At 39.4% G+C, this 27,031-nt stretch overlaps 1 protein-coding gene and 1 long non-coding RNA gene across 5 annotated transcripts in view; both read right to left on the bottom strand.

Annotated features, from left to right (window-relative positions):
* Window positions 1-7,785: 7,785 nt before the first annotated feature.
* LOC148903926 (serine/threonine-protein kinase SBK1) lies at window positions 7,786-11,188 on the bottom strand. The gene is made up of 3 exons (XM_089011215.1): window positions 10,653-11,188; window positions 9,375-9,577; window positions 7,786-9,285 (listed from the first exon to the last, which is right to left on the bottom strand). The coding sequence occupies exons 1-3, from the start codon at window positions 10,828-10,830 to the stop codon at window positions 8,686-8,688; spliced, it is 981 nt and encodes a 326-aa protein (XP_088867341.1). The 5' UTR covers window positions 10,831-11,188; the 3' UTR covers window positions 7,786-8,685.
* Window positions 11,189-14,013: 2,825 nt separating this feature from the next.
* The window catches only part of LOC148903924 (uncharacterized), a 99,513-nt gene continuing 86,495 nt past the window's right edge, over window positions 14,014-27,031 (bottom strand). For all 4 annotated transcript variants that reach the window (XR_016116748.1, XR_016116749.1, XR_016116750.1 and 1 more), the window contains 2 exons: window positions 15,197-15,299; window positions 14,014-15,129 (listed from right to left, as the gene is read on the bottom strand). This is a non-coding gene — a long non-coding RNA (uncharacterized LOC148903924). The remainder of the gene's footprint in view (window positions 15,130-15,196; window positions 15,300-27,031) is intronic.

Below are 27,031 nucleotides of genomic sequence, written 5' to 3'. Positions count from 1 at the left end.
GTGATCTTTGTCTGTAGAAATGATGACTGCTGCTGGATCAAGTGTTCAGAAAATAATGAGATGGGCATGCTGGGAGGTGTGGTCATTCCAATATCATCTTGACAATGATGGGTGGAGTAATGCTTTGCTTCCTGCGTACTTTGTCAATGTATGCCGATATGCTGAATATCTGAATTCATGAGGACATCATCGTAATTTAAAGTTCAGGAAATATGACCTCAATTCAAAACTATGTATACTTTTTTTTGACAAGCATTGATGTTTTTGAAACATATGTTCAAATTCCATAATAATGGAGATTTCGCAAATTCTTGCTGTTAACTTATACAATGTGCAAAAGTGTCCACTCCAGTGCCAGGGTTTTTGTTATTTTCACTCAAATTCCAGCACCCACAGAATATTGAGTTTTAGGACTCCATAAACACTCAATGCGGCGTAAGAAATTTTTGAATCTCTTCTTTCATCAGGAAAAAAAAGCTAATTTTTAGTTTATTTGGTTCTGGAGCAAGATGAGTGCAAGTGGGGTAAGCTGTACAAAAGGCAAATGCTGCCCCTCGTGGAAGGGAAAAAACATTGCCAGAGGTATAACCAGCGCTTCATCGGCACCCCCGCAAGAAAAACCAAATTCGCGAATGCCGCTGCACGTCATATTCAATTACACATTCAATTCCCAAATAAATTCACAAATGGCAGTGAATGAATTAATTTGTAACATTTTTGCAGCATCTTAAATTCATTCAAACTTCGTCATTCCAACGTAAGATTTTAAACCTGAATTTGAATCCATTTCGGTTTGATTCTCGCAACATGCACCTTTAATCTCTGAAATCTGCATTAATTACAGGACCCCGCCCCCCCCCCAAAAAAAAAAAAAAAAACACACACACACACATACAGTATCTCTGGCAATTGTTCCCATAGGTCACACTGAGATGTGAAGCACATTTTACTCGGATCACTCGACAAAGAGCAGTTCCATAATTGGTCGGACAGAAAAAAAAAAAACTATACTAGCCTCAGCAAAACGTAATCTCTTCAAATAATTCAAAGCAGGCGAGAAAGCAAAATGCCCCACTGTGTGTCGTTTACTGTAATTGTACATCTGTGCTTTCAATGTGCAACCCCATTATAACAATAATAATTAACACGACTCAATAGCTCCTCAAAGTACTGTAACTGCATACCAGGAATATTTTTTTAACCCAACCGCATGTCAAGAGAAGAAACGAGACGGGGTCTCTCATTGCATTACATTGTAGCAATCGCAATTTATTATTTGTTGTGCTTGGTGTAACAGATGACTGTGACACTTTTGGTTGTGTTCAAGATGTATCAGTTGAATTAAGGCTAATGTATTTCAGAGTCCAGTTAAGTGCATTAATCTGCTTAATAGTTGAAGGTGTCGTGTGCAAATGGGAGGCCTCCATGCAAATCTGACACACCCCATTAATGTGGCTTTCAAATGGATTCCATGAGGGTTATGGGGGGGTTATTCAGTCAAACCAATGAACCACGACCTCACCGGCATCGTCTTTTTCGTTTATAACTGAGACAAGGACACAAGCTACTCCGCCGGTTCTATTATGAACGCCTTTTGCATTTGAGTTTGTCATTCATTCAGGTCAATCACACTGATGATGATGTGTCTGGAAGGGGTTTGTTCCCTACAGCAGTGATGTAGTTCAGTGCCTATAATAAATGTGAGGTAGTGCCTCATATGTGAATACTGTTATATAATAAACTATTTTGACTCGCTGTCTAAAAATGTTCTCTTCATCATCTCTTGATAATAAAATTGTATTGTCACAATGAATGGTGGATCGACTGAAAAAGAGCAGCGCGAGTTTTTTGCAGCACAGTGCCACCGCTCGATCAGGGGGAGAACGGCTCCTTCTTCGAGAATAGATAATTAATTTAAGAATGTATTATGTTGTAAACTTGCTTATTATTATTACCATATTGTTTTTCATGTTAAGGTTAAATTATATATACTTGTTTAATAATTACTTAAACGTGTTTTAGGTTGATAGCATCTGATTGGCTGTTGAAGTAAAGGAGGCATGAAGTGATTTTAGTTGCCTAGACTGTGTTGTCAATCATACCTGTTTTCATTAAACCTGCGTTCAAATGAAATCCATCTCTAATTTAGCAGTTTCGTAATTTAGAGCCATCATTAAAAAACTACTAACCCCTCAACTTGCACTGACAATAGCATGCACTATTGTAAATGTTAAGGTCTTTGGGGTGGGGGGGACACATTTCGCGTATTAATTTGTATTTTCCTTCAACTTTTAGAATCCAATAAATCACGTTCATCAACGAGAGTGTGGTGCTTCTGCAGAAAAATTCGTCTTTCGTATTCTGCCATCTAGTGGAAGAAAAAAATGACACAAGATACAATTTAGGAGCGTCCCAAATGCGTTTTAGACTCAGTACGTTGTTAATTTTATAACGTATATTTGCTTCTCCATTCTAAAGTTGTGTGAGCCAATTTCTTTATTTCACATTTAAACATTTCAGATTTGAGATCTTTCTTCATCAGTATGTTTCCCTGATTCAAATGTAAATTGGTGTTTCTTTCATAAATCCGTGTTTGCGTGCGTGTGCGTGCGTGCGCGTGCGTGTTTGTCTCGACCAGCTGTCTGTCTCGCTGCAGTTAACACTGTAATGACTCGATGTGCTAATCTCCCAGAAGCATGCAGCCCAGGCGGAAAGCATAACAACAGTGGTGAGCTCTCACGTCTGTAAATCATCCATAGGCTGAGCTGAAATACAATTTCGACCAGTTCAGAGGTAAAATGCTGTACTTCGTCGTATTGTCTGTAACATAAATGCATTTTCTTTTCCAAACATAACACCCTCGGCTGGTCGATGTTTCATATTACATACATAGAAAGAGGATTTGAAACAGCAGTCTACACCGGCGTCTAATTGTTGGCCACTTTGAAATTTTCCCTCTTTGGAAAAGTTGCCAAAATCAGCTGATCAAGCAACTGTGTATCTTTCAATCATTTTGAAAAACTGTGCACGAACAAAACAGTGCTGAAGTCCCACTCATTTCTACATTCATAACCAAAACAGCAAAACATGATAATCACAATATAATTGCTGAAGGTGCAGTGGTGCACTCGCCTGACTTGTGTACAGGCAGCATGGGCTAAATTCCCGCTCATTTATCTGAAGTGGGTGTGTTTGGTAGTTCACCTCGATGTGCGCCCTGTCCAGGATGTAGCTTTCCTTTTGCCCAAAGTCTGCTGGGAAAGGCTCCAATAGTACCCGCGCGACCCCGTACCGGATAAGCGTTGTCGAAAAATACACACTGTGACATGTTCAGATGTTCTAAATGTGCAGACATGAGCTTTGCTGATGATCCAGTTCCACTTCGTCCTCATCTACACTGATCACATCGAGCAGGTGTTGTTACTGTACTCTGTTAAACGAGGGCCTCATATTTTGACAACTGCAACTTTGAGCACCAGTGCCATATTGTGCTTGTTATTGTAATGTGGTCGTAAGCGTACGTGAAAACTGCAAAAAGCATTGAATTTCAAATGCGTTGTTTTTAAATAACATAATTGGAGAGCTTCAATGATCATTTCATTTTCAAGATTTTTAGTGATCCCAGAAGAATTATGGCTTCTCTAAAAAGACAAATAAATAAAAGTTTTATGAGAAATCAGTCCTATTTTTAAAGTAGCGGGTGGGGGTGTCACATTATGCTGTTAATGTGTCATGGCCAATAAATCATTCACATTATCGTATCACGGATAAAAAAATGTTTTTTTTTTCTCAATTTTTATTTTCTTTACTTATTTTGATCACTAAAATACGAAAATCTAATTTAAGGGCACATACAGAAAAATAACCACTCTTACTCACGCATTCAAAATGCTCGTCTTTGGAAGATAAGAAGAAGTTGGTGTACCCGGAAAACATCAAAACATGCTGTCGATTCTGGATTTTAAAATGTGTCTGCCAAAAGTGCTGCGAAGTGTATTCCTCTTGATACTTCAGATGGAATCTCAAGTGTCTGGTCGCAAGTGTTGGACGAATACTTTGAAACCCACAAGAGAAACCGATCCTGCTTTCCAGTCCTTTAAAAATGCCACTCTGGTATTTGTATTGCTTTCACTTGTAGTTTTAGTTTGGGATCAACCTTTCAAAGAAATGTCATGGTGAAGTGAGGATATATAACACTGTCAATGGCACTATAACTCTTCATACTTAAGATTAGTGAACAGTGGGCGGGTGGGTAGTTCGAGGGGGTGGTGCATCAAGGCTCATGATGGCATCGTCAGTCACAAACAACCTGGGGAAAAAATGAAGCATCGGAATCATCACAAGTGACATCACTTGTGATGATTCCGATTATAAACCTGGGCATTGATTTACAACACACGTGACATAAGAATAGTATTTGTTTATTGTATTGGTAACTGCAGACGGAAGTGTCTGACATGGTGTCACAAGGATCACGGTGTACAGTATAGTTGAGATGCATGACATTTTGCTCACATTTATTTCAACACTTGAAGTCCTGTTTTCATGTTCTTATCCTTTAATATTTTTTTATGCAGTAGATCAAGCAACGAAACTGAAATGTTGTTTTTGTATATACATAATCGGAAAAATTTATATATACAGTGATTTCTTTTACAAGATTCTTACTGATCCCAAAAATCACGTTCTTAACTCATTCACTGCCAGACAATGTACAAAAATGTGTCCACTCCAGTGCCAGGGTTTTCGTCATTTTCACTCAAATTGAACGACTCACAGAATATTGAGTTATAGGACAACATAAATATTCAATTCAGCGTAAGAAACCTTAGACTCTCTTCTTTCATCAGAAAAAAAGAGTTAACTCCTAAGTTATATGGGTCTGAAGTTAACTGAGCTTGAAATGGGGGTGACTGAACAAAAGGGAAATACTGCCCCTCGTGGGATGACAAACAATTACGAGAGGTCTGACCAGCGCTGTATCGGCACCCCCAACCCCACAAGAAAAAACTAAACCTGAACAAATTCAAGAATGGAGCTCCACGTCACGCTTTTCAATTCCAGAATAAATTCGGTCATGGCAGTGTATGAGTTAATTATGGCCACTCTAAAAAGACCAAAAAATATATAATGACAATACCATCCTATTGTTAAGGCAGGAAGGTCATGCAAAGTAGAAAGCCAAAAGTAATAATCTCAATGGAAACCTCTTCTCGCCAGTGATTCAAACATGGCATGCAGTGTGAATTCATCATCTGCTTTTAACATTTGAGAGCATGGCGACAAACAGAGAAAACTTTTAGGACTGCTATTTTAGTCTTTTAACATTAACAGCCATTCACAGCTATAACCTCCAAATTCAAACCAATCCCGGATGCAATTTATTGAACAGTAGTTACTGAGGGATACCCTGAACCGGTGTACAGCCAATCGTATTGTGGATCACGATGTAAAATTATGTACGCGTTGTAACCAAAGCTAAAATAGATCACCAAAGTGGGACGAAATGCGGCAGTAATTTCTAACGACGGCAATTAGTCAAGCCCAAAACATGGGCTTGACATGGGGGACTGCGAAGGAGAAAAACCACAAAAGGCAAATACTGCCCCCTCGTGGAAGGGAAAAACATCACCAGAGGTCTGACCAGTGCTTTATCGGTATCCGCAAGAAAAAAAAAAAGAAAAAAAAATCAGGAATGGCGCTCCACATCACATTTTTAAATTCCCGAATTAATTCAGGAATGGCAGCGAATGACTTACCTATCCCGGTATCTCAATTCTCAACTTCATTGATAGTGAAGACATGCAGCAATTTTGGGACATATTTGACCAACAAACTTGCAGTTGGAGCGGGCCACATAAAACGACGTGGCCGGCTCGATCTTACGGAGGCCCCAAAGTGCAAAACACAACAACAAAACAGCAGAAAATAGGGGGGAGCCACAAAAACAAATACCATTAGCTATGAAGCTTTTTTTTCGGTACAAAACAGTTTTTAGAGCTCAAAAATTTTCATCTATTTTAATTTATTGTTGTTTTGTGTTTTGATAAGGTGTTGCTTTTAGCTTTATGTTTTATTTTAAGTTGGTTTTGTTCAGTTATTTAGAGTGCTTTAGTTATTAGCTATCATCCTTCATTTTAGCTCGATAGCTATCTGGACTACACGGTCAGTTCAGGAATGGTTCAACTGTATCGACACGATAAAGGTCCCGGTTGTGGTGATTTTCCAAAACAGACAGCGTGGCATTATTAATAGTTCTCGCAGATGACAGCCAGCAAGCTTGAATGCCTCATCGACTGCTCTGTGTGTGTGTTCGTGTGCGTGTGTTCGTGTGTACCATTGTGTCGTGTCGGGAAGCATTCAAGTGAATGAGAGAGTGAGTGGCACCATGGCAACCGGATTCAAAGAAAATGGGCAAATACATCCAATATCGGTCCTCTATCTTCTCTTACTCATGATGTTGTCCGTCGTCATTTGAGCATCAGGCGTCCATTGTCTTAGTTCTTTGCTTTTGGATCTTGATGACTTCATTCACATTTTTTTTCTCAAAATACATTCATTTTGATATACCTGGATCAAATTTAACATGATTTATTCCTAATTCAAAGACCCTTTTTTTGGTAAAAGAACGGTTATCGACCCTTTTGAGGATAAAGCGGATCAAAAAATGGATGCATTGATGGATGGATGGATGGATGGATGGATGGATGGATTATTACAACTACTATTATTATTTATGTTCTTTCCATTACGGGCATTTGCCATAACCGGTGAGGTTAAGCGGTGATAGGAAACATAACTCGGGTGAGCGAGCCGCAAGGCCTGAGTTGTCATCATCCGCGGGCCAGCTGGAGAGAAATGCCAAGGAATTATTCAATATAGAAGGGGGTTTAGAAAATGAGATGAGACGGCGATAGAGATGTCGAGTGACAGCCACACTAAAGTGGTACTGAGGTCAGTGTTCTCTTTTGTAGCTTCAAAGAGTTATCCGATATCTGGCCAAAAGATTGGATGCAGGAATGCTAATTGGACGGGTGGATTTGTATAAATATTTCTTTCCATGCAGCTGCTCTCACGGTGTGGCCATATACAGTATTGCAAATGTTAAATACGTCAATGGATACGGGCGGTTTATTTGTGTTTTTTTTTCTTCAGATAGAGCCGATAAACAAATGCACTATATGTAGGACAACTGACATTTTTTTAAGCCCAATAATGGTATTACACAGACTCATTGCTAGTGTGCATCTACAGCACATATGTCAAAGTGAAGGTCCGGGGGCCAAATTTGTCACGCCATATCATTTTATTTGGCCCGCGAAAGCAAATCTAACTTGGGAAATTCCACGATGCTTGTTAAAGTCCGAACCAACATTTCAAATTGTCATATGTAAACCAAAATACCAGTCATTATGCAGCTAATTTAAAGGTGGCCTTTTCTAAGTTACGTACCAGCAGAAGGATGTCTCTCCCAAAGTTGGTAGCAATTCGTCTGTGTAAGCTCTCAGTCGTACAGGAGTGGTCCATCGATGCATCGATACCAGTCATTATGTTTTCCCTCAAATTTGAAAACGAGTTATTCATTCAATTGTTGTGCGCTCTGTATTTACTATATGGAGGTGATAAAACATTTTAGTGGCTTGGCCCAAATTCCTAATAGAAACCGAGAGGAAACCGTAATTACAATGTGGCGTGCGGCAAAACAGTACAACTTGATCAACAGTATTATCATACTTGAATTCATTCAAATAATCTTGTTCCGCCTACTCAGTTCGTTGAGAGGATTTAGTGATGTGTTGACTCGATACAATAACAGTTTTCGCACCCTGAGGGTCACCTTGGTGGCTTTTCCATCGTGTTATCAATTGCAAGGCTCGCAGGTTTACTCACGACCATCCCAGCCATAAAGTGGCATATTGTGACAGACTGTTAAGTAAACAAAATGCAGAAAAAAGATGTTTTTGATTTTTATACTTCAGAGCTTTGGCTGGCTTCTTTATTACACTTGCAATACATTTCAAGCCCGGCTTCCGTTCGTATGACAGTTAACTCATTCACTGCCAGATGATGTGCAGAAATATGTCCACTCCACTCCAGTGCCAGGGTTTTTGTCAGTTTCACTCAATTGGCAGGACCCACAATATATTGACTTTTAGGACTACATAAACATTCAATGCAGCGTAAGAAGAAAATAGTTAATTGCTGACTTATATGCGTCTGGAGTTATCTGAGGTTGAAATGGGGGCAGCTGTACAAAACAACAGCTGTATAAAATGCAAGACAATACATATTGATTTATATAGCGCTTTAACAACCGCCGGAACTGTAAAGAAAGCGCTAACATTGACAAAAGAAAAATGCTGCCCCCATGTGGATGGGAAAAATAACATTGCCAGAGACCTGACCAGCGCTCTATAGGCACCCCCCAGAAGAAAAAGCAAAATGTGAACAAATCTGGAAACGGCACTTCATGTCACATTTATCAATTCCCGAACAAATTTGGGAATGGCAGCGATTGAGTTAAAATAGTACACTGGCTTTTAAATGGGTGCAACAAAATGTTAGTTGTTGTGGAAATAGTTCATGTTAAATGAAAACATATGTGGTGTAATACAAACAAAAACCAAACAAAATGTAAATTATGATCTTCATTCGTAAATCCCTGGATTATTCTTTGTCTTTTTCTCATGTCGTCTGAGGCTCTGTCCCATTTTCCTTCTTCAGCCAGGCCTTCATCACGTATTCTCTCACCATCCCTTCTCCGCACCTCTTTTCGGCGTCTACCACTAGTAGCTTACGAAACAACTCCATAGCGTCTGCTGTGAACTTCTTCCACAATTGAGGACTGTCCTGTTCCGTGTTGCCATTCTCTCCCAGGCTCGACCAGTCGGCAAACTCTTGGTAGAAGTCGTCCGAGTCCGTGCAACGCTCCCAAGGAAAGTAACCCGTCAGGATGCAGAATATAAGCACCCCAAAGGCCCAAGTATCGAGACTTGGCTCCACACTCAGCGGAGGCGCAGTGATTTCTATTTGGCCTTCAAGGAGAGCGACTTTGCAAAGCTCCGGGGCCATGTAAGGCAGAGTCCCGGTGATGAAACTGATCAGAGTGCCCCTTTTCTGGGCTAGGCCAAAGTCTGCCAGTTTGACTTGGCGGCAGTCATGATCCAGCAGCAAGATGTTCTCAGGCTTGATATCTCGGTGGACCAGCCCCCGGCTGTGGATAAATTCTAAAGCACTGGCGATCTGGACTGCACAACGTTTGGCGGCCGACTCTGGGATTCCCACCTGAAATAGATCATTTAGCGCCCCAGAAAATGAAGCTAAATCAACCTACTTCCTGATCTGGATTTTGCACAGTGACTTGCCGTATGTACCTTGGGCTCAATGACAGCAAACAGGTCCCTCCCGATGACAAGCTCCTGGGCGAAGCAGTAGTGTTCACTCGACTGAAAGGCGATGCCAAAGAGACCCACAATGCAGGGGTGGCAGGACAGATGTAAGGAGATGCAGTATTCTCGCAGGAAACCTTGCAGTTTAGTTGAGGTTTTCGGCATCACTTTCAATGCCATGGGCGTCCCTGCGCAGAATCCGGATTTCAAACTTTGTACTCAACAATGTCCCACTTGTGATAATTTCAAGTGTTTGATGCTTAAAGTGACTTGTCTCCTCCGATCTATATCAAATCCAGAGCATCTTCTCTTTACCAGTAACATTTTCTTGTCTTTAACTCATTCACTGCCAGATGACGTGCAAAAAATGTGTCCACTCCAGTGCCAGGATTTTAGTCATTTTCACTCCAATTGCAGCACCCACAGAATCTTGAGTTTTAGGACTACATAAACATTCAACTCAGCGTAAGATATCTTACACTCTCTGCTTTCACCAGGAATAAAGAGTTAGTTCCTAAGTTATAAGGGTCTTGAGTTATCTGAGCTACAACACATTGATACAACACATACAACACATTGATTTATATAGCGCTTTAACAACAGCTGAAGCAAAGCGCTTAACAAAGCGCTAACATGGACAAAAGGCAAATGCTGTGCCCCCTTGGAAGGGAAAAACATTGCCAGAGGTCTGACCAGCGCTTTATCAACCCCCGCAAGAAAAACCAATGCCTGAAAAAATTCGGGAATGACGCTCCACGTCACACTTTTCAATTCCTGAATACATTTGGGAATGGAAGCGAATGATTTAATGTGCCTTTTTTTTTACATCTGTGTTTTCCGCATTATAAAGCAGCTAGGAGTTTAATGGCATATTTTAAAACAGTGTTCATATATAAAGCACAACACATTATAAAGTGCATCAAAAAGAAGCTACACTAGTGGCTGCGGTTGCATTATGCATCTACCAGGTGGAGCCACACTAAGGGAATACAGGACAATGCAGCTTTATTTATATAGAGCTTTCACAACCGCTGCAGATCGAACAAAGTGCTTTACGGAGCATTTAAAATTCTACGTAAATAAGAATATATACAAGGTATTTTTTTTGTAATTCCTGTCCTTTCATCGCTGGCCCATAGATGTCTTTGATAGTGGGTCTGTAAATCCATGTGTGATTTATTTGAATGATTGAAATGATTTTTTGGTCTAACATTTTATTCTTAACATTTTTACTTGATATGATGTCAAGCAAGTGCAAAGTACCCTTGAAGCGATGTGTGACCAGCAACACTTTGCCATATTTCCCTCGGCCGATCTCCTTGATGATGTTGAAGTGTTCTTGGATCTCCCGTTGGCCGAGACTCTGGGACGTTAACACGATCAGCTCATCGATCAGGCTGCCATCCGGGAGGTCCAACTCAATCATCTCGAGCACACTCATGACATTTACAAAAACAAAGAAAGGTCTCTCAAATCATGACGATAAGCAGACAAAACAATATTTAACGCAGCGAGGGGCAGATTAGAGTGAAATTGAGCACTGTGATTTAAAATGAGCGCCGTTAGCATCAATTGGAAGCAATATGCCGCAAAAACGCAGAAGGGGTTTTCCCCCTTGTATTCATTCAGAGGTTAGCAACAATCCCAAACACACATTTTTTTTAGACTGAAAACCATTTGACAGAACATTTTAAGGAAAAAAAAATACTTTATTTTAATCACTGCAGATATTTTCAAATAGTATGTGACGAAACGCTACAACAAACAATTTGACCCAACATCAACACTCCATTCACATTGAAGTCTTACCTCGGACAGAACACTTCAAACACCTTGTCGGGGAGAGTGCAGCGAAGCAGATGGTGTCACCGCAGTATGTTGTTCACATCCACTGCCACAGCTTGGATGAGCATACCAAGGGGACCTGAGAGCTTTTCCCTGCCCAGCACATAGCTCAACTCTCAATGGCCACAATGAGAACATTGCACGTTTTTGACAGCTGATTACAAACGCTCTCCTGGGAACACACTTTCAGTAGGCGCTCACTCACTCGCACTCATACTAATATGCACACACACACACACACACACGGGCGCACAGACACACAAATACCAGTACGCTCTTATAACATGGTTCCGTTTTCATGTATGCAGTAAGTAAAGGCCAGGGCTGATTTTTTTCCCGAGCTCTTCTGACCTACAAAGGATGTATTAATATGCTAACATGTATCGCAAAAATTATGGATGGATGGATTTCATGGATAATGAAAGATCTTCAAGGTGCATTTTGCAGATTTGGATCACAAATCACCGTTTCATCTCCATGTGTGGAGAGTGAAATACATCAGATATTCAATTGAGGGGAACAAATACTAATGTTTCTTTATCTGTAAATGGGAATAGGAAAATAATTTTGCTTCGTGCATTAGAAGATGTCAATACAATTGTGTGGGCCGTTTTCGATTAATTCAATCAATATTTTTTTCTGAATGTATAAAGAAATTACTTACATTGAAATGGCAACCATATATGTGTATGTATGTACTCTGTATAATTTGTGTGTGTGTGTGTGTGTGTGTGTGTGTGTGTGTGTATACTTAACAATGACTTAACAAACATAATAAACACGAAAACGCCAATTTGCCGGGAGAGAGGGGAGCCGCTGCGTGTTCACGCGCCGCCATCTTGGGAAGAAAAATAACAAATAACAAATAATATGACAACACAAAGACACACACACACACACACACACACACACACACACATATATATATATACACACATATATATATATATATATATATATATATATATATATATATATATATATATATATATATATATATACACACACTGTTCTTTTTTCAGAATTAATATGCAGGATATAATATGAATTACTTGGAAGTCATTGTTTATGCCCAAACAATGTGAAATTTAATGATCCAGTTCTCACAAAAGAATTTGAATCATCAGTGCACAACATCCATGCAGGTTGATCCTCATTCTAAATGTTCAATGTCGAATCCACGTTCATTTCGGGTATGCCACTCAAAATGTCGACTCCGTGGGAATGTTGCCCTCAACAGGAGGACTACATGCCCTCCTACGGCGATAGCACTCATACAAATGATAAACCCCCCCCACAGGCGTGATTCTTACAACTTGGACGCATCCTAATGGCACGTTTATGTTTCCTCTCATGTGTATGTGTGTGGGTGTGGGAGTGTGTCACATTTTGTGTCAAGCCACTCAGCACCGTGACCCCCCGGGGTTCTATTTTTGGCACACGCGCATCAACATGTGCAGGACTTGACGACACCAAGAAACAAATACTGTCTGCTTGTGTGTGTGTTTTTCTTTTTTTTCCCTCTCTGGCTCTTGTCAGAGAAGGGCCGGCCGGCGGGAGCCAAAACCAACATTTATCTTGCATTTGAGTACATCACAACTAATAAGCAATTTAAAATGTGTTTTTTCAAGAAAAAAATGCGGTTTGTGATAAAACAAAACTAATCATAATATAATAATAATAAATATATATATATATATATATACATGTGTGTGTGTATATCAGAATCAGAAAACCTTTATTCGTCGCACAATGGGGAAATTTGTATGTGTATATGTGTATCCAACTGGAGCATCAAGTTGTATTGAGTATGACACTTGCCAGAGTCAATGTTTAAGAAGTTCTTTCCCTTCTAATTCTTTTTTTTTATATTTTACTTGTTCACGTTTACCAATCTGTGTGTAACAAAAATATTACACTGAGATGTATTCAAAATTAACAACGACTTTGTCCGTTTATTTTTACACTTGTGTCACAGTTAGGAATGATAAAATCATACTTAAAACAGGTACATTTTTTAAAGGTTCGACAATGGTAACAATTTGTTTATTTCTCTTTCCAATAGTCCTAAACTGGGAAAAAAAATAGTTCTTTGGGAATTACTTAATTCAAAGATATACAGTACATTGGTTAAAATAAAAATGTTCTAAAACCTATTCATTTTTTTCTGTTTTCCTCAAAAATAAACACATGATATTTATGAATTTAACACAATTTATCAATGCATTCAGTCATCGCCATTGTTGAAAATAATTCCTTAAATCTCAGCTCCTTTACTCATATGCAATTGTGTATGAATAATTTCAGACTAAGAATAAGAAATTAAATGTGTCATTTGACAGTAAATGGTGGAGACATATTCAATTGGGCGTTGACATGACACCGCCGAGTGCTTTGTTTTCACATTTGGCACTGAACACACGTTGAAATGGCCAGGAGGGTGAATGACTTATGACATTTTGCAGAGGGCTCGAACTTTAATATTGTGTCATCATCTCCAAAAGTGTCCAGCCTGTCACACATCCAATCTGACAGCTGCAACTGAGACCCATCCGGGGGGCCATTAGTCGTTTGAAGTTGTACTCTCTGCGTGCATTAATTGTGCCTTCATGACGTTTTGACATTTGGTCTAGTTAGCAAACACTTGGTGTTGGTGTTTTTGTGTGTGTGTGTGTGTGTGTGGGGGGGGGGGGGAATACAAAGGTGAAATTGTTCACACACCGCAGTGTAAAATGGGGACGTATATAAATGTAAAACACTTACATTTATGTCCTTTTATCTAGCTTGTTCCATTACATGCACAAACAGAATCGAAACATGTGCAATACTGCCACCTAGTGGATTGATCCGTCCATGGCACACATTTTGAACGCCCATCTACTTCAGATTTAAAATTGAAAAACACCGATTTCTCGAAACCCGGTCGTTGGATCTCAGTTAGAAGGCATCGTTTGCCAAGTAAGAAGTTAGAAACCATGAAATTTCAATGTGGATGTGGAAAAAAATCATTTGTTCACTTATTCACTTTCACATGATCCACACATTGGTCCTATAGTTATTAACACCGAAGGCTACAGACTTCAAAGGACTGTATAGATTTAAAAACACATAAAGGAAGCATCATCATGCACTAAAAAAGTAAGCCTACTTGATTTTCTGTTGCGCATTAAAACTGTTTAACTGAATTCTAACATTTCATAGCTTTGTTTTTTTTTTTTTTCGGAAAACACAGGAACTTTACTGCAGTTTATCACATTTTAATGATGTGCAACCGATTCAAACGTAAATCCAAAACACTATTTTTTGCTGTTCAACTATTTATGGAATGTGCGATGTGGAGACATTTACAGTTTACACGTGTGTTTGCTCGTATATCTTTAGATGAAACTTTTGCAGTCAAAACAGGAAAAGGTTTACTTTTGAAGTAAGTCATGAGAGTTTTGGACTCTTCCAGGAAAGAAGAAGTTTGCTGACACCACTTTTACACCCTCTTCTTCCTTTTTCTTTGTATTTTGTTTCTCTCTTTTCTTTTTGGTTTTGTGTGATGCACTTTAAAGTGCAAGTTTACATTTGAAGTTATGACTGTCAAGTGTGTTTGACCAAACATCCATTGAAATCTATATTCGGTGTGTTCAAAAGTATACTCGGAATTAAAAAAAAGTTTTAAATGTTTTTTTCCATCGACATACAGTTCAAAAACTACACACACATTCCTAACAATACGTATTGTCTTTCTGTTGAGCAAATGTAAAAGTAACATTTTGCGGATTTTTTTTATATGGTTTATTTGATCGTGAATTATACTGGATAATACAACACAATATATGCATATATTTCTATTCATTTATCCATCTCTCCATCCATCCATCTATCCATCAATCCATCTATCCACCCACTCATGTAGTTAGATAAATATACAAATAAATAAATAAATAAAGTTGGAAACATCTAGAAATGTTTACTTGCATCACTATTTTTTTTCCAGACAGGACGCCTGGAGTCGAGATCCAAGCCCCAAACCTCCAAATTGTCGTGCAGCTCTGTTGATCATGATACCGCCCCATCCTGCCCAGTGAGAAAAAAACAAAAGCCTTCATGTTACTTCCGGTTGAGTGAACGCTGGCGCGTGTGGCTGCCGCTGCTCACCCGCAGAAAAAAATATAATGTGACTGTAAAGTGTCCTTGAGAGTTTTGAAAGGCGCTTATAAATGAAATGAAATGTATTATATTATTATTAATATTATTATTATACACAGATAAATGCCACTTCAACCTGCAAGAGGCGCTCTAACACAGGTCATTTTAACCAAGGTGATTCCTTGAGTTTTGGCTTTGGTTACATGCTTTGGGTGTCACGGAACATTCTTTAGTTCATAATTCACTCCTGGACGAGTTGAAAGAGTTCAGAGGAACGAATGACAATACCCTTTATCACTTCCATGCAAAAGTGTTTCGCTAACTGATTCTGTGGCCACACACTTCCCTTTTCTCACGAAAACAAAATGGTATTTTCTGTCCGCCTCACCACAGCCCACATACTTCTCACTCAGGCGAAACGTCAACTTGCATGTGTGAGTGTTTGTTTGCGTTCCACTTGAAGGTTGCAGCTTTCACTTCTGTCACCTTTTATGTATGACACACACAAGGTTTATTGTTACCTTCTCCTATGATAAAAGCAACAAGAATATGATGAAGTGGTGACTAACGTCATGCCTTGAGCCCCTTTGTGTGTGAGTAAACTCATATTGGTCAAAGTTTAGGACTTTATACTACATATTTGGTACGCAAATATAGAATAGGTAAAATCGCAATTCCCACGGCTGCCTCGGAGTCGGGATATCCTTGTTTCAAATTTGGCTCAGGCCGTCCCGTCAACGTTTGCTTCGCACTCTGTGTGCTTCCCCTTGATTCTCAGGTTTCCTCCCACATTCCAAAAACACACGTGAGCTCCAATTGAAAACTTTTAATTGTTTTGAGGTGTAACTGTGATAATGAATGCTTGTTTGTCTATCAGTGCCTTGGCTGGTGACCAGTCGAAGAGTTACTTATCGCGATTTCAGTGCACCACAGATTTTTTATTCCAAGGGAAAAAAAAAACCTTCAGAATTTTAAAAAAAATCCAAGTGACTCAGAGCTTTTGTACATGGCTGGAGCTTGATTGGTTCCCAGCGCTGACGTCACCAAATGACAGCACAGTATCTCATGGTTCATGTGGGTGATTATTATATAACTCTACTTTGTGGATTTTCCTCTATTGCAGGTGGTCTTGGTCCCCATTCACTGCGAAAAACAAGTATTAGTTACTGTATATAATTTTTGGGGAAGCCAGTAGAATGTTTATCTCATTCACATATTACATACATAAAGACAAACAAATGAATGAATAACTACTTTTCAAATTTGAAGTAAAACATAATGACTGTTATTGTAGTTTATGTACGACAATTTCAAATTTTGGTTGGACTTTAGCAAGCATCATGGAAAAAAGTTTGTTTTGCGGAACCGATAAAATGATGTGGCGGGTCAGATTTGGCCCCCGACCCTTGACTTTGACACCATGACATACTGTATGTGCTAAAGTACTCCTGTGGTTGGAATGCAATTCAGAAGACGAATGTCTTGGGGTTGTGTGATGCACCACTAGAAAGAAAAGAAAAAATGAAACAATGTGATTTGAAAAATCAGTAGAGTGGAGGTCAAAGTGAAAACAAAAATCCAATCGCATAAGTCAATGCATAAGTATGTGTTGTAACAGAATCTTTCCTTGACATTTTCCAGCTCCTCATTCCAAATCGACAAGTCACTGATAAGCGTGGGATGGTTGCTCTCTTCTCTGGAATCTCCACAGAATGGAACCTTTGGAATGTTTTGGGCTCTCCCAAAACTTTTGGGGAATTTGGCCTCAGCCCCTGGTGCGTGTGCAACGTTTTGATACATCTATCAAGGTTTTCAAACTCAGTCATAGTTTCTTTTGCATCCAAAAGCCTAGTTGAATTTTCCATGACACCAAAATTCAGTGATGGAAATCCACATGCAAAACTGATTATTATGCAATTTCTGATTTAGAATAACTTTGATTTGTAGCAACACAAAATCAGTACACGGTGGGAGTTGTGCTATGCTACCATATTTATGACTTTTCATAACTGGATTGGCTCGCCAATGACCCATTCTAGAAAAAGCCCATTGCCCCAAGCCAACTGGAATTGGTTATACTTCACCTTTGACCTTAGGGAGGATACGGGCCATAAAAAAAAAGAATAATTGCACTAAGCCTGTTACCAGCAATAATCTTGTTGATCATAGACCAAGCGCAGTTAAGTGAACTTGGGCGTGTGCTTTTTCTTTATTCGTCTTATTATCATTGGTGCTTGCACATGTGGGATTTGGTTGCTTTCTTTCATGTGCGAAGGTTGCTCTCCATAATGTAAAGTGCCTTGAGACTAACTACTGCTTTAAATTGCTGCAATATCAATAAAATTGACTGGCCTTCATAAATTATGTACAGTGTAGCAGTGGTCTCCAGCCACATTTTTTTGTGTGTAAAAGGAGCATATACAGTATGCATGTCATTTTTGCCTGCGCTAGAAGAGAGAGAGCGTTTTCATCTCATGTTAGCCCCCGACGATCGCTAATCATCCTTTTATGCACCAGCACGAAAGGATGATTAGCACTCTGTGTTTAATGCGCGGCACGCCGGAGCGTACAACATGAGTGACTTTGTATACCTTGTGTTCGGGTCAAGAAACAAAATGCTCAAATGATGTACAGTGCTTGTAAAACAGCATGTCATAAAACTATATGGCGTCGATTTGACACACTGACACACTTTGGAGCAAAGTAGCTTCTAAAAAAAATCATTGATTAGTGTCAGGAGGCCAAGTGTGCATAAATGTTATGTTTATCGATCTTTTTTCACCAGATTTGATTCCATATGTACAACTTGAGGATGTTCGAGTGACATGCCAAATGTGGTCGAAATAGGTCACTCCGTTTTAGAAAGCAGGTTGCCTTGGTAACATGGAAGGAAGTCTGCCAGACAAATTTTGCAGTGGGGCGTCCCACCATATTGAAAACAATTTGCTGTTTAGACACATCCGTCTCATCTGAGATGACCAATCGATCGGATGCTGTATGTTTACATAACCAAGCCATCGCAGACGACAGTAACAATTTGGATGAGACTAAGGAGGTCAGCCAAGTGTGTTAACACGAACACAGACGATTTCTGTTGGAACAAAAGTGTCTTAGTGACCATGAAATGAAATGAAATTAAATAGGGCCCTAAGAAATAAAGAACAAGTGGACAGAGAACGACTAAAAAAAAAAAACCTTATGATAAATACATCACAGTCAAACCTAGGTTTTTGACCATAATCTGTTCCAGAAAGTTGTTCGAAAACTGATTTGGTCGAAGACTGAAACATTTACCATTATAATCAATATAATCAATGTCTGATTTTTTAAAATCATGATTGAACAATACAAACATGCCTGCTCGCAATGGAACGCTACACGAGCGACGACGTGACACAAGGAAGTGACGTATAAGGAAGCGGAGGAGAGTCGGGTGGTGCATTCAGGTGCACTCAGTTTGGTCGAGAACCGACTATCGATTGTAAACCGAGTCATAAGTAGCGCAAAATTTTTGGTTAAAAAATCGAATTGGTCGAGAACCGAGACGTTCGAAAACCAAGGTTTGACTGTATATGGATGTTGGTTTTCCTTGCCTGGATGCGGGTCACCAAGCCCCCCACTTCGCCACTTGTGTGAAAGACTCTTTGGAGGCGAAATGTCAGTATGTTGTTTGAAAATGACAAGTGAGAGTGCTAACCCCCCCTCACCCCCCACACACATTTTCATGATGGCTATTCTCCTTTGCATCTGTCACATCTCATTCGAACCACTTGCCACTTTTGCTCTTTCACTGTCTAAGATGAAATCGTGCAGCTCTTGTAGTTTCATTTCATTGTTACATCATTCAGCATTACTCTTTTGATTCTTTTTCTGGGGGAATCTTACAGGCTATCATATCTCGAGACGACTGAACAATCTCTAAAAGTGTATCGTCTGCTCTCCGAAATCTTAGATGCCATTACAATTGAGAGACAAAGCTTGGTTAAGCTCCAATAAGCCAACAAAGCCCTCATCCTTTTAAATTCACTTTGACCCCAATTTCATCATGCCCTTCCAGCTCTCTTTGGTAGTCTTGCATCGGTCCTAATGGGATGTGACGGATGTTTGAAGGCGGTGCTGTGAGAAAACCCGAACCGGTGTGGTCTAGCGTCTGGACACTCCATGGGAAGGAGCGCCCAGTCCGGTCTCCAAACCTCCCCTCTCCCTCTGGGGCACCTACAAGATTGTTGTAAAGCTCGTCTTGCCATTTGCCTCCCTTGTTTGACAACCTTTTTCCCTAGCGTGTCCTCCCTCTCCTACTATGACCCATAATCTCTTCGTCTTCTCCCTCCTTTTATTTTCCCTGCCTTTTGTTTCTCAGATATGTCCGAGTGTGAAGCATGGAATGCTGCCGGCAGGCCCCATATCGCCGCCTCCTTTGAAATTCCCATGCTGAGTCATTGTGGGTGGGATTGAATGATGGCAGGTCATTACCGAGGAAGTGAACTAGGAAGCTTTTCCCAAGAGTTTGGCTTGTCTGCGTTGGCCTTCGAGGGAAGTTGCAGATCGAATGACAATTATGAGAGATGCAGCTTGTCACAAATGTTCGATTAAAAAAACGTAAATAGATAAATAGATAAATACAAATATCACGTGTATGAGGCAGCAATGACTAACAGTCACAGATTTTTCTGAAAATAGAGCGCGCTCATTGAATGCCATTAAAAATAGGTATGGAAATACATCAAGCTGGGTCCGGATTGCCAACTAAATTAATTAAAACCAATAACGCTTCATGCTGGGCAAATACAAAAGGTTTTACACATTTTGCATGTTTCTGTCACGTTTTCTTGAAGATTACTTTCACGTATTTTCTGGACTAAAGCGCACCGGATTATCAGGCGCACCTTCAATGAATGACCTATTTTAAAACAAATCAAATTATATAGTGCATAATAGATGTACCGCATTATATGGCGTACCTTCAATAAATGATATATTTTAAAATGTTTCACATATATAAGACACACTGGATTTGAAGATACATGGTCAAGTTTTGAAGAAAATTCAAGGCTTTTAGGTGCGCCTTATAGTGCAATACAATACAATACAATACAATACAATACAATACAATACAATACAATACAATACATCCTGATTTATATAGCTCTTTAACAGCAACGGTAAATACGGTACTACAGTGAAGTCTCGTTATATCGATATTCTCGGGAGTCGGAAAAAATATCGATATAACCGGACTATCGATATATCCAATCCTGCGGCAATTTTCTCCTTGCGTTCATAGAAATAGTATCGTAATAAGCAGTACTATCGATATAACGAGACTTTACTGTATTTAGACCACAGGTGACAAAGTTAAGGGATGTCAAGTGCCATGATGCTTGCTAAAGTCCGAACCAACATTTCCAATTGTCCCATGTAAACCGCAATGACAGTCATTATTCTTGACTTTAGATTTGAAAACTATTTATTCATTCATTTGTTGTGCACTCTATATGTAATATGTAATATGTGGAGGGGATGAAACATTCTAATGGCTACCCCAATTTCATAAAGGACCTCGAGAGCAAACCCTAACTGCAATGTGGGCTGCGGGAAAAAATGAGTTTGACCGATGAGTGAGACTCATTAAAGTTAGTCAAATAAACACTTTCTTTGATTGGATTGCGTTGTTGGATTTTTTTTGTTTTAAACTTTAATGATGAATATGACATTTTGGACAAAAATGTTCATCTTTTGGGCCTGGCGCTCTGTTGGGCCATCACAAAAAAAAACATACAAAAAAAATGCAGTTTTTAGCCTCAGTGGTCCTCAGTAGAGGTGAGGAGGTCAAAAGAGAGTCACAGATCACAGAGGTGCGCAAATGAATTTTCAACAATGTGTGCATGAAGTGCTTGACCCTGATGACCTCCCCCCCACCCCTCGGCACCATTTACATTTGGTGAGTAAAAAGGACAAGCCGCTCAACAATCAGTCAAGGGTTTAGCAAAAGTGAAATAGACAAGATCAGAAGAGGAGACGAGCGAGAAGAGAGAGCCGTGTGAATGGAAAAAGCCTGTCGGTATGGAGATCATCTTGAGGCGAACGAAAAGAGACAGGAGAGAGAGAAACAAAACAAAGGAGAAGAAGAGGTGAACATTAACCCCAAAGAAAGTGTGGGAGCAAACACTGTGGAAGCTCAGTAGGAGGTAAAAGGGGGACGGTGACCTGAGGAACGACCTCAAATTTCGGGTTGCTTAAAACAATCAACCTCTACACATTCAGACATGTGGAATGAATGGAGAATTGATAGAACTCGTTTTGAATAGATAGTAAGTTTTAATTTCTCCTATGAAGTAGTTGTTGAAGTAATTTTATTGTGATCCTTAAAATGCTAGACTTTAATTGTTTTATTTTTTAATCTCACAAAATGACACTTTATTGAGACTAGACAAAATTCAGTAAGTGTACGTCAATACCATCAAATGTATAGCCTTATATTGATATAGCAACACCCTCATGTTTTTTTTTTAAGTACAGTGTTACCTCTACTTGCAAATGTCTCTTCTTACAAAATTTTCAAGTTACGAAACACCAAGTTACAATAGGACAATATTGTCTCTTGTTAGAAAAGAAATTTGAAGATACGAAAGATTAAAAAATACAGTATAGGCTACTCCTCGCACTGCCGAGTTTCCTGAACGCAACATACTTATTGTTGCTCTGCCATTGACTATTACCTGGAATCATTCTAGCATCCCATTGGCTTCCCAAGGGGGGAAAATCACCTAGGACCATCCTGGCATCCCATTGGCTGAAACCGAGTGTAAATAAATAAATAACTAAATAAATAAACACATACATACATACATACATACATACATACATACATACATACATACATACATACATACATACATACATACATACATACATACATACATACATACATACATACATGTAATGCAGCTTTCTTGTCATTTGCCCGTCGGGCAATGACGCGGTTCTTCACAAAACGTCAGACAACAACCACTTCTGAGAGAACATGAACTAACAAGGTGCAATAAATAAATAAATACTCACACAAATAAACAAATAAATAAATCTTTTTTTACATTATGCCCAACTTTAATTTATTGTGCATTAATCTAATTGGAACATTTATTTGCTAAATATGTTGATGCATTTTTACGCTTTACAAAACATTTACGTTTACATTTTTGGCGTTCTTGAAACGGATTAGGGCATTTACTTTGAAAATGTGTCTCTACCTACAAATATTCAACTGGACACATTTCTTCAAGAACCAATTCAATTCATAATTAGAAGTAACACTGAGAAGGGTTCTAATTCAGACTTTGGAACAGGGTCAAACATGTTCGCTGTTTTCATAGCATTCTAGAAACAATGAGCACAGTTTATTGTCACAGTACACTTTACTTTTTTTCAATCTTTCAGTTGCATTCAATCTGAACCATTTCCATCATGTGATGCGAGGGGGATAAAAAGATCTCCTCAACATACCAAGCAAGCCTTATTTTTCTTCTGGGTGAAGGCAATGACTGTTTTATCATCCTCATTCCGCTCAATTATTCCATCATTTGTTTCTAAGAAGCCACCATACCAAGAGGGTAACCCCTCCCCAGCCTCACCCCGCCCCACCCCCACATTACAATAAATCCAATTATGCTATCTCAACTCATGTAAGATAACATGCTTGAAATTCAGCATGAGATTAATTTCTTCTTGCCTACCTCATTGATTTTTTTGTCTTCCTGAAACCATGCATTCATTTATGATGCTGTAATTGGGTGCGACGCGTTAATGTATGTGCATGTGCATGTAAATCTTGAAGATTTAAAAGAGGTGCTCAAGATGGCAATGATTTTGAGCGATTTGTGACTGAAAATCAATGGTGGCGCCTTCTAAAATTATGGCTTATTTTTCAATATAAAGTGACTCGATAAATTCAACTTTGCTTTCATGGGAATTTATTTTACGGAGCCCCACTTTTGCCTATGCATAGGGGGGGTGTGTGTGATATATATGCAGTACTGAATATATATGTAGCTAGACAGTCATAGCTGTCAGGGGTATGGTTAAAAAATGTAAACGAAGTCATCAGTAATCATGTGTTCATTTTTGTTTATTTCTACAATAATTCAGGATTGTTGCCATAGTTATGAATGAAATCTGGTGACATGAGAGGGAGAAAAAGGGCCAGAGGAGACAACGTGATGAGGCTGAAGGAGGCTGCAGGCCTTTGTTGTGATACCTCCTCCGTGGTAAACCGTGTTCAGATGGCTCCCGGGATGACTGACACTTGGACTCACTCATAACTACACAAACGCGCGTGTGCACACAAACAAACATCCACTTCTATATTTTTGCTTTTCACACCGTTTTATTCAGTGTATGGCTGGCTTCTTTTTAACTCTTTCAAAAGCTTTGTAATGATGCCGCGGCTGACCAAGTGACACAAACACATACATAAGCATGTGCACGTTTACACTCACACCAATCCAGTGCACAATCTCACTCAAATAGACCCACCATTTGGCCCCTCAGGGTACAACAATCCTCCCTGCTCTGGCCACATGGTCCCCAAAGTATTACCATCAATCCCCCCGCCCCCGGTGAGCCCCCCCTCCCCCCACAAACACATATCAGACGCCCTCATTGAACTCGTGAGTACGCGTGCACTGCCCGCCTGGGTGACCGCCACAATGTCTGCGAATCACCCGAGGCTATTAATGGTGGGGGGTTTGGGAGGTGGGGGTCCTTCTTTTTGTGTGCGTATGTGTGTGTGGATGTATGTGTGTGTGTGAGAGATGAGAGAGAGAGAGAGAGAGAGAGAGAGAGAGAGAGAGAGAGAGAGAGAGAGAGAGAGAGAGAATGTGAGAAAAAGACCTAAGTGTGCACGCGCACACTTATATGTCATACAAACACACACACACACACACACACACACACACACACACACACACACACACACACACACACACACACACACACACACACACACACACACACACAATGTCTATTTACTAATAGTAAAACTATTAAGCGCCATTGCGCTTCATCTGTTAAATGATGGAGCCATAATCAAATTGGGACTTCAAGGCCCCACCCCAAGGAAGTACAATCATTTGCATACCAATTATAAAATAAGAAAATTAACGTGTTTGGTGGATAATGGCACATTTATCACAACATCTGATTTAATCGAACAAAAGTGAATATGGATTTGATTAAAGCATTGAATGGTCTTCATTCCCCCGTGTAGAAGTAGTGTGAAACCCCAGCATCTACAGTAGCGCCTTATAATGTGGTGTACCTTATATTTGGAAAACTTTTATGTATGTATCCATTATATTTGGAAAACGTTTTTCATTCATTGAAGGTGCGCCATAGAGTGTGGAAAAGGTTTGAACTTATACTCCGGTGCACCTTATACACTGGAAAGTATGTGTTTTATGGTTAATGTTATTGTTAATGTGATTATTAACATGAAAGCTTATAAAGAAGTAAAAAAAACAGGCCTTCCAATGAGGGTGAACTTTTGTATGTACAGTATTTCTGTGAGTGCTCCCAAATATTTTTTTGTGTGCACGGTTGTGTGCACGGTTAAATAAACAAGATTCAAATATGCCTGTTCTACCTGTACAAAGTCTAAGTGGCAAAATACCAAAAGACAGAAAAATCCATCCACATGCAAAAATAAATAAATAAAAATAGAAAATCGGATCATTTATCTTTGGTTGTACTTTGCGTTTAGTTGATAAACTTTTCTATCAATTCTAATCTCTGTCTTTCTGTGGAGTCTGCTGCTGTTTGGTTGAATTTTTGTGTTTCAACTTCATCTTGTGACTGCAATCATTCTATCATTCTATTTTTTGACAGCTTCCAAGAAGAAAACAAAGTTGTGCTTTAAAAAGCTCAATCTTTGACCATACGTGGTATGAAGCCCCTGGCTCACACTGTAATGCTATTTATGATCCTTCATGCTTAAGTCCTAATCATGTGTGCACTCCAACAACAAACACTCAATTCTCTCCCAATGTAAGTACCTTGAAGAGGCTATTTTGTTGAAGTTGATGCACATCAAATGATTTCAATGTCAATTCGTGTGCTCGTGCCGGTCTTTAAGGCCAGAAATCATTTGACGCTGTCATCTTTAGGACTTGTGACAAGCAGTACCTCAAACATGAGTTCCCTCTCAGGTCTTTTTGGGGTAGTGTTGCCGTGTATTCCAGCTTCCTGCCATATTCCCCAAAATGTGTATGTTTGTGTAACTGAAGACAAGGTTGTAAATAGGTGTGAATGTGGAGGTCTTCCATCCTTATTAAATGAAATTGAGTAAATATAATGTCCATTGGTATAGAAAAAAAGGGCAAATGGCAGTGCAATTTAGCGTCAGCCAATTCAGTAAAAGCAGTTTATTCGACCATGTCAAACACAATTAACACTGAGCAAAGATTACACAAGTAAATGTGTCTTCCAAGGCCAATTAGAGCATACGGTTGTATGTGCAGTTGCTCGATATTGGACCCATCATGCTCATGTTCACACACATAAGCACGCACGTACGCACGCGCGCACACACATACATATGCAAATGACGGATGTTCATTTGCACTTTGCTTCGTAATCAGTTTGCATATGGCAATTGGGCTTTGCATACATGTGCAAGCACATAATTGCCAAAGATAAGTAACATCTTAATAGAATTATCCTGTAACCATGGAGATGGCACATATGGCAGTTTTTATGCATTTGTGTGTGTTTGTGTGTGTGTGTGTGTGTGTGTGTGTGTGTTTGCGTGTGTGTGCGCGTATGTATACTGTTATTGAAATATATAACTATCCCATCATGTGACTTCTTGGCTATGTTTGATTGGTGGAATCAGTTAAACGTGTATTCATCGGATTGGATTGGTAGAGAAAAGTCACGTGATACCGTCAAAAATAATCACGTATAAGTACCGTATTTTCAAGTGGATAAAGTGCAACGGAGTATAAGGCGCCACTGAATAGTGTATTTTAACCTTTTTCCATATATAAGGCACACCGGATTATAAGGCGCACCTTCAATGAATGAAAAACATTTTCCAAATATGATCAGTGTTTGAAATAGCATTATAGCCTTATAACCACATTATAAGGTGTTACAGTAGAGGCTGGGGTTACTTCTACACTACATGCTTCTTCTACAGGGGGAAATGGAGTTGGTGCCTGATGACTGTAGTTGCGAGACTTGTGGCTCAACATTACATCACATATAATATAATATTGAGTACGCCTAATATGGTATCTGTATATATGGTATAAAATATGGTAAATAAAAATGATTTATTACAATTAGGAGGCCCTGTGGTTTAGTAATTAGCACGCTAACCTCATAATGCAGAAGCTGTGGGTTCAATTCCCGCTTCAGCCTTCCTGTTTGGATTTGGATTTGCCTTTATTAGTCTCTCAGTGGAGAAATTTACATTTCACAGCAGCAAAGTTATGAAAGTTGGAGTTTGCATATTCTAGCCGGGCCTGTGTGGGTTTTCTCCGGGGAGACCGGTTTCCTCCCACATTCCAAAAGCATGCATGGTAGGCTGATGGAACACTTAAACTATATAATAATAATAATAATAATAATAATAATAATAATAATCATCATCATCATCATCA

This window comes from Hippocampus bargibanti, linkage group LG01 (genome assembly GCF_051943395.1).
Source record: "Hippocampus bargibanti isolate YZ-2025 linkage group LG01, ASM5194339v1, whole genome shotgun sequence".
Classification (NCBI taxonomy): Eukaryota; Metazoa; Chordata; class Actinopteri; order Syngnathiformes; family Syngnathidae; genus Hippocampus; species Hippocampus bargibanti.
This window is presented reverse-complemented; position numbering and strand designations above follow the sequence as displayed.

Coding starts and splice junctions, on each gene's coding strand:
- LOC148903926 (XM_089011215.1), bottom strand. CDS start 10,830: ATGAGTGTGCTCGAGATGATTGAGTTGGACCTCCCGGATGGCAGCCTG. Junction 9,578..10,652: donor GGTCACACATCGCTTCAAGG/GTACTTTGCACT, acceptor GATTCTGCGCAG/GGACGCCCATGGCATTGAAA. Junction 9,286..9,374: donor TTGCTGTCATTGAGCCCAAG/GTACATACGGCA, acceptor GATCTATTTCAG/GTGGGAATCCCAGAGTCGGC.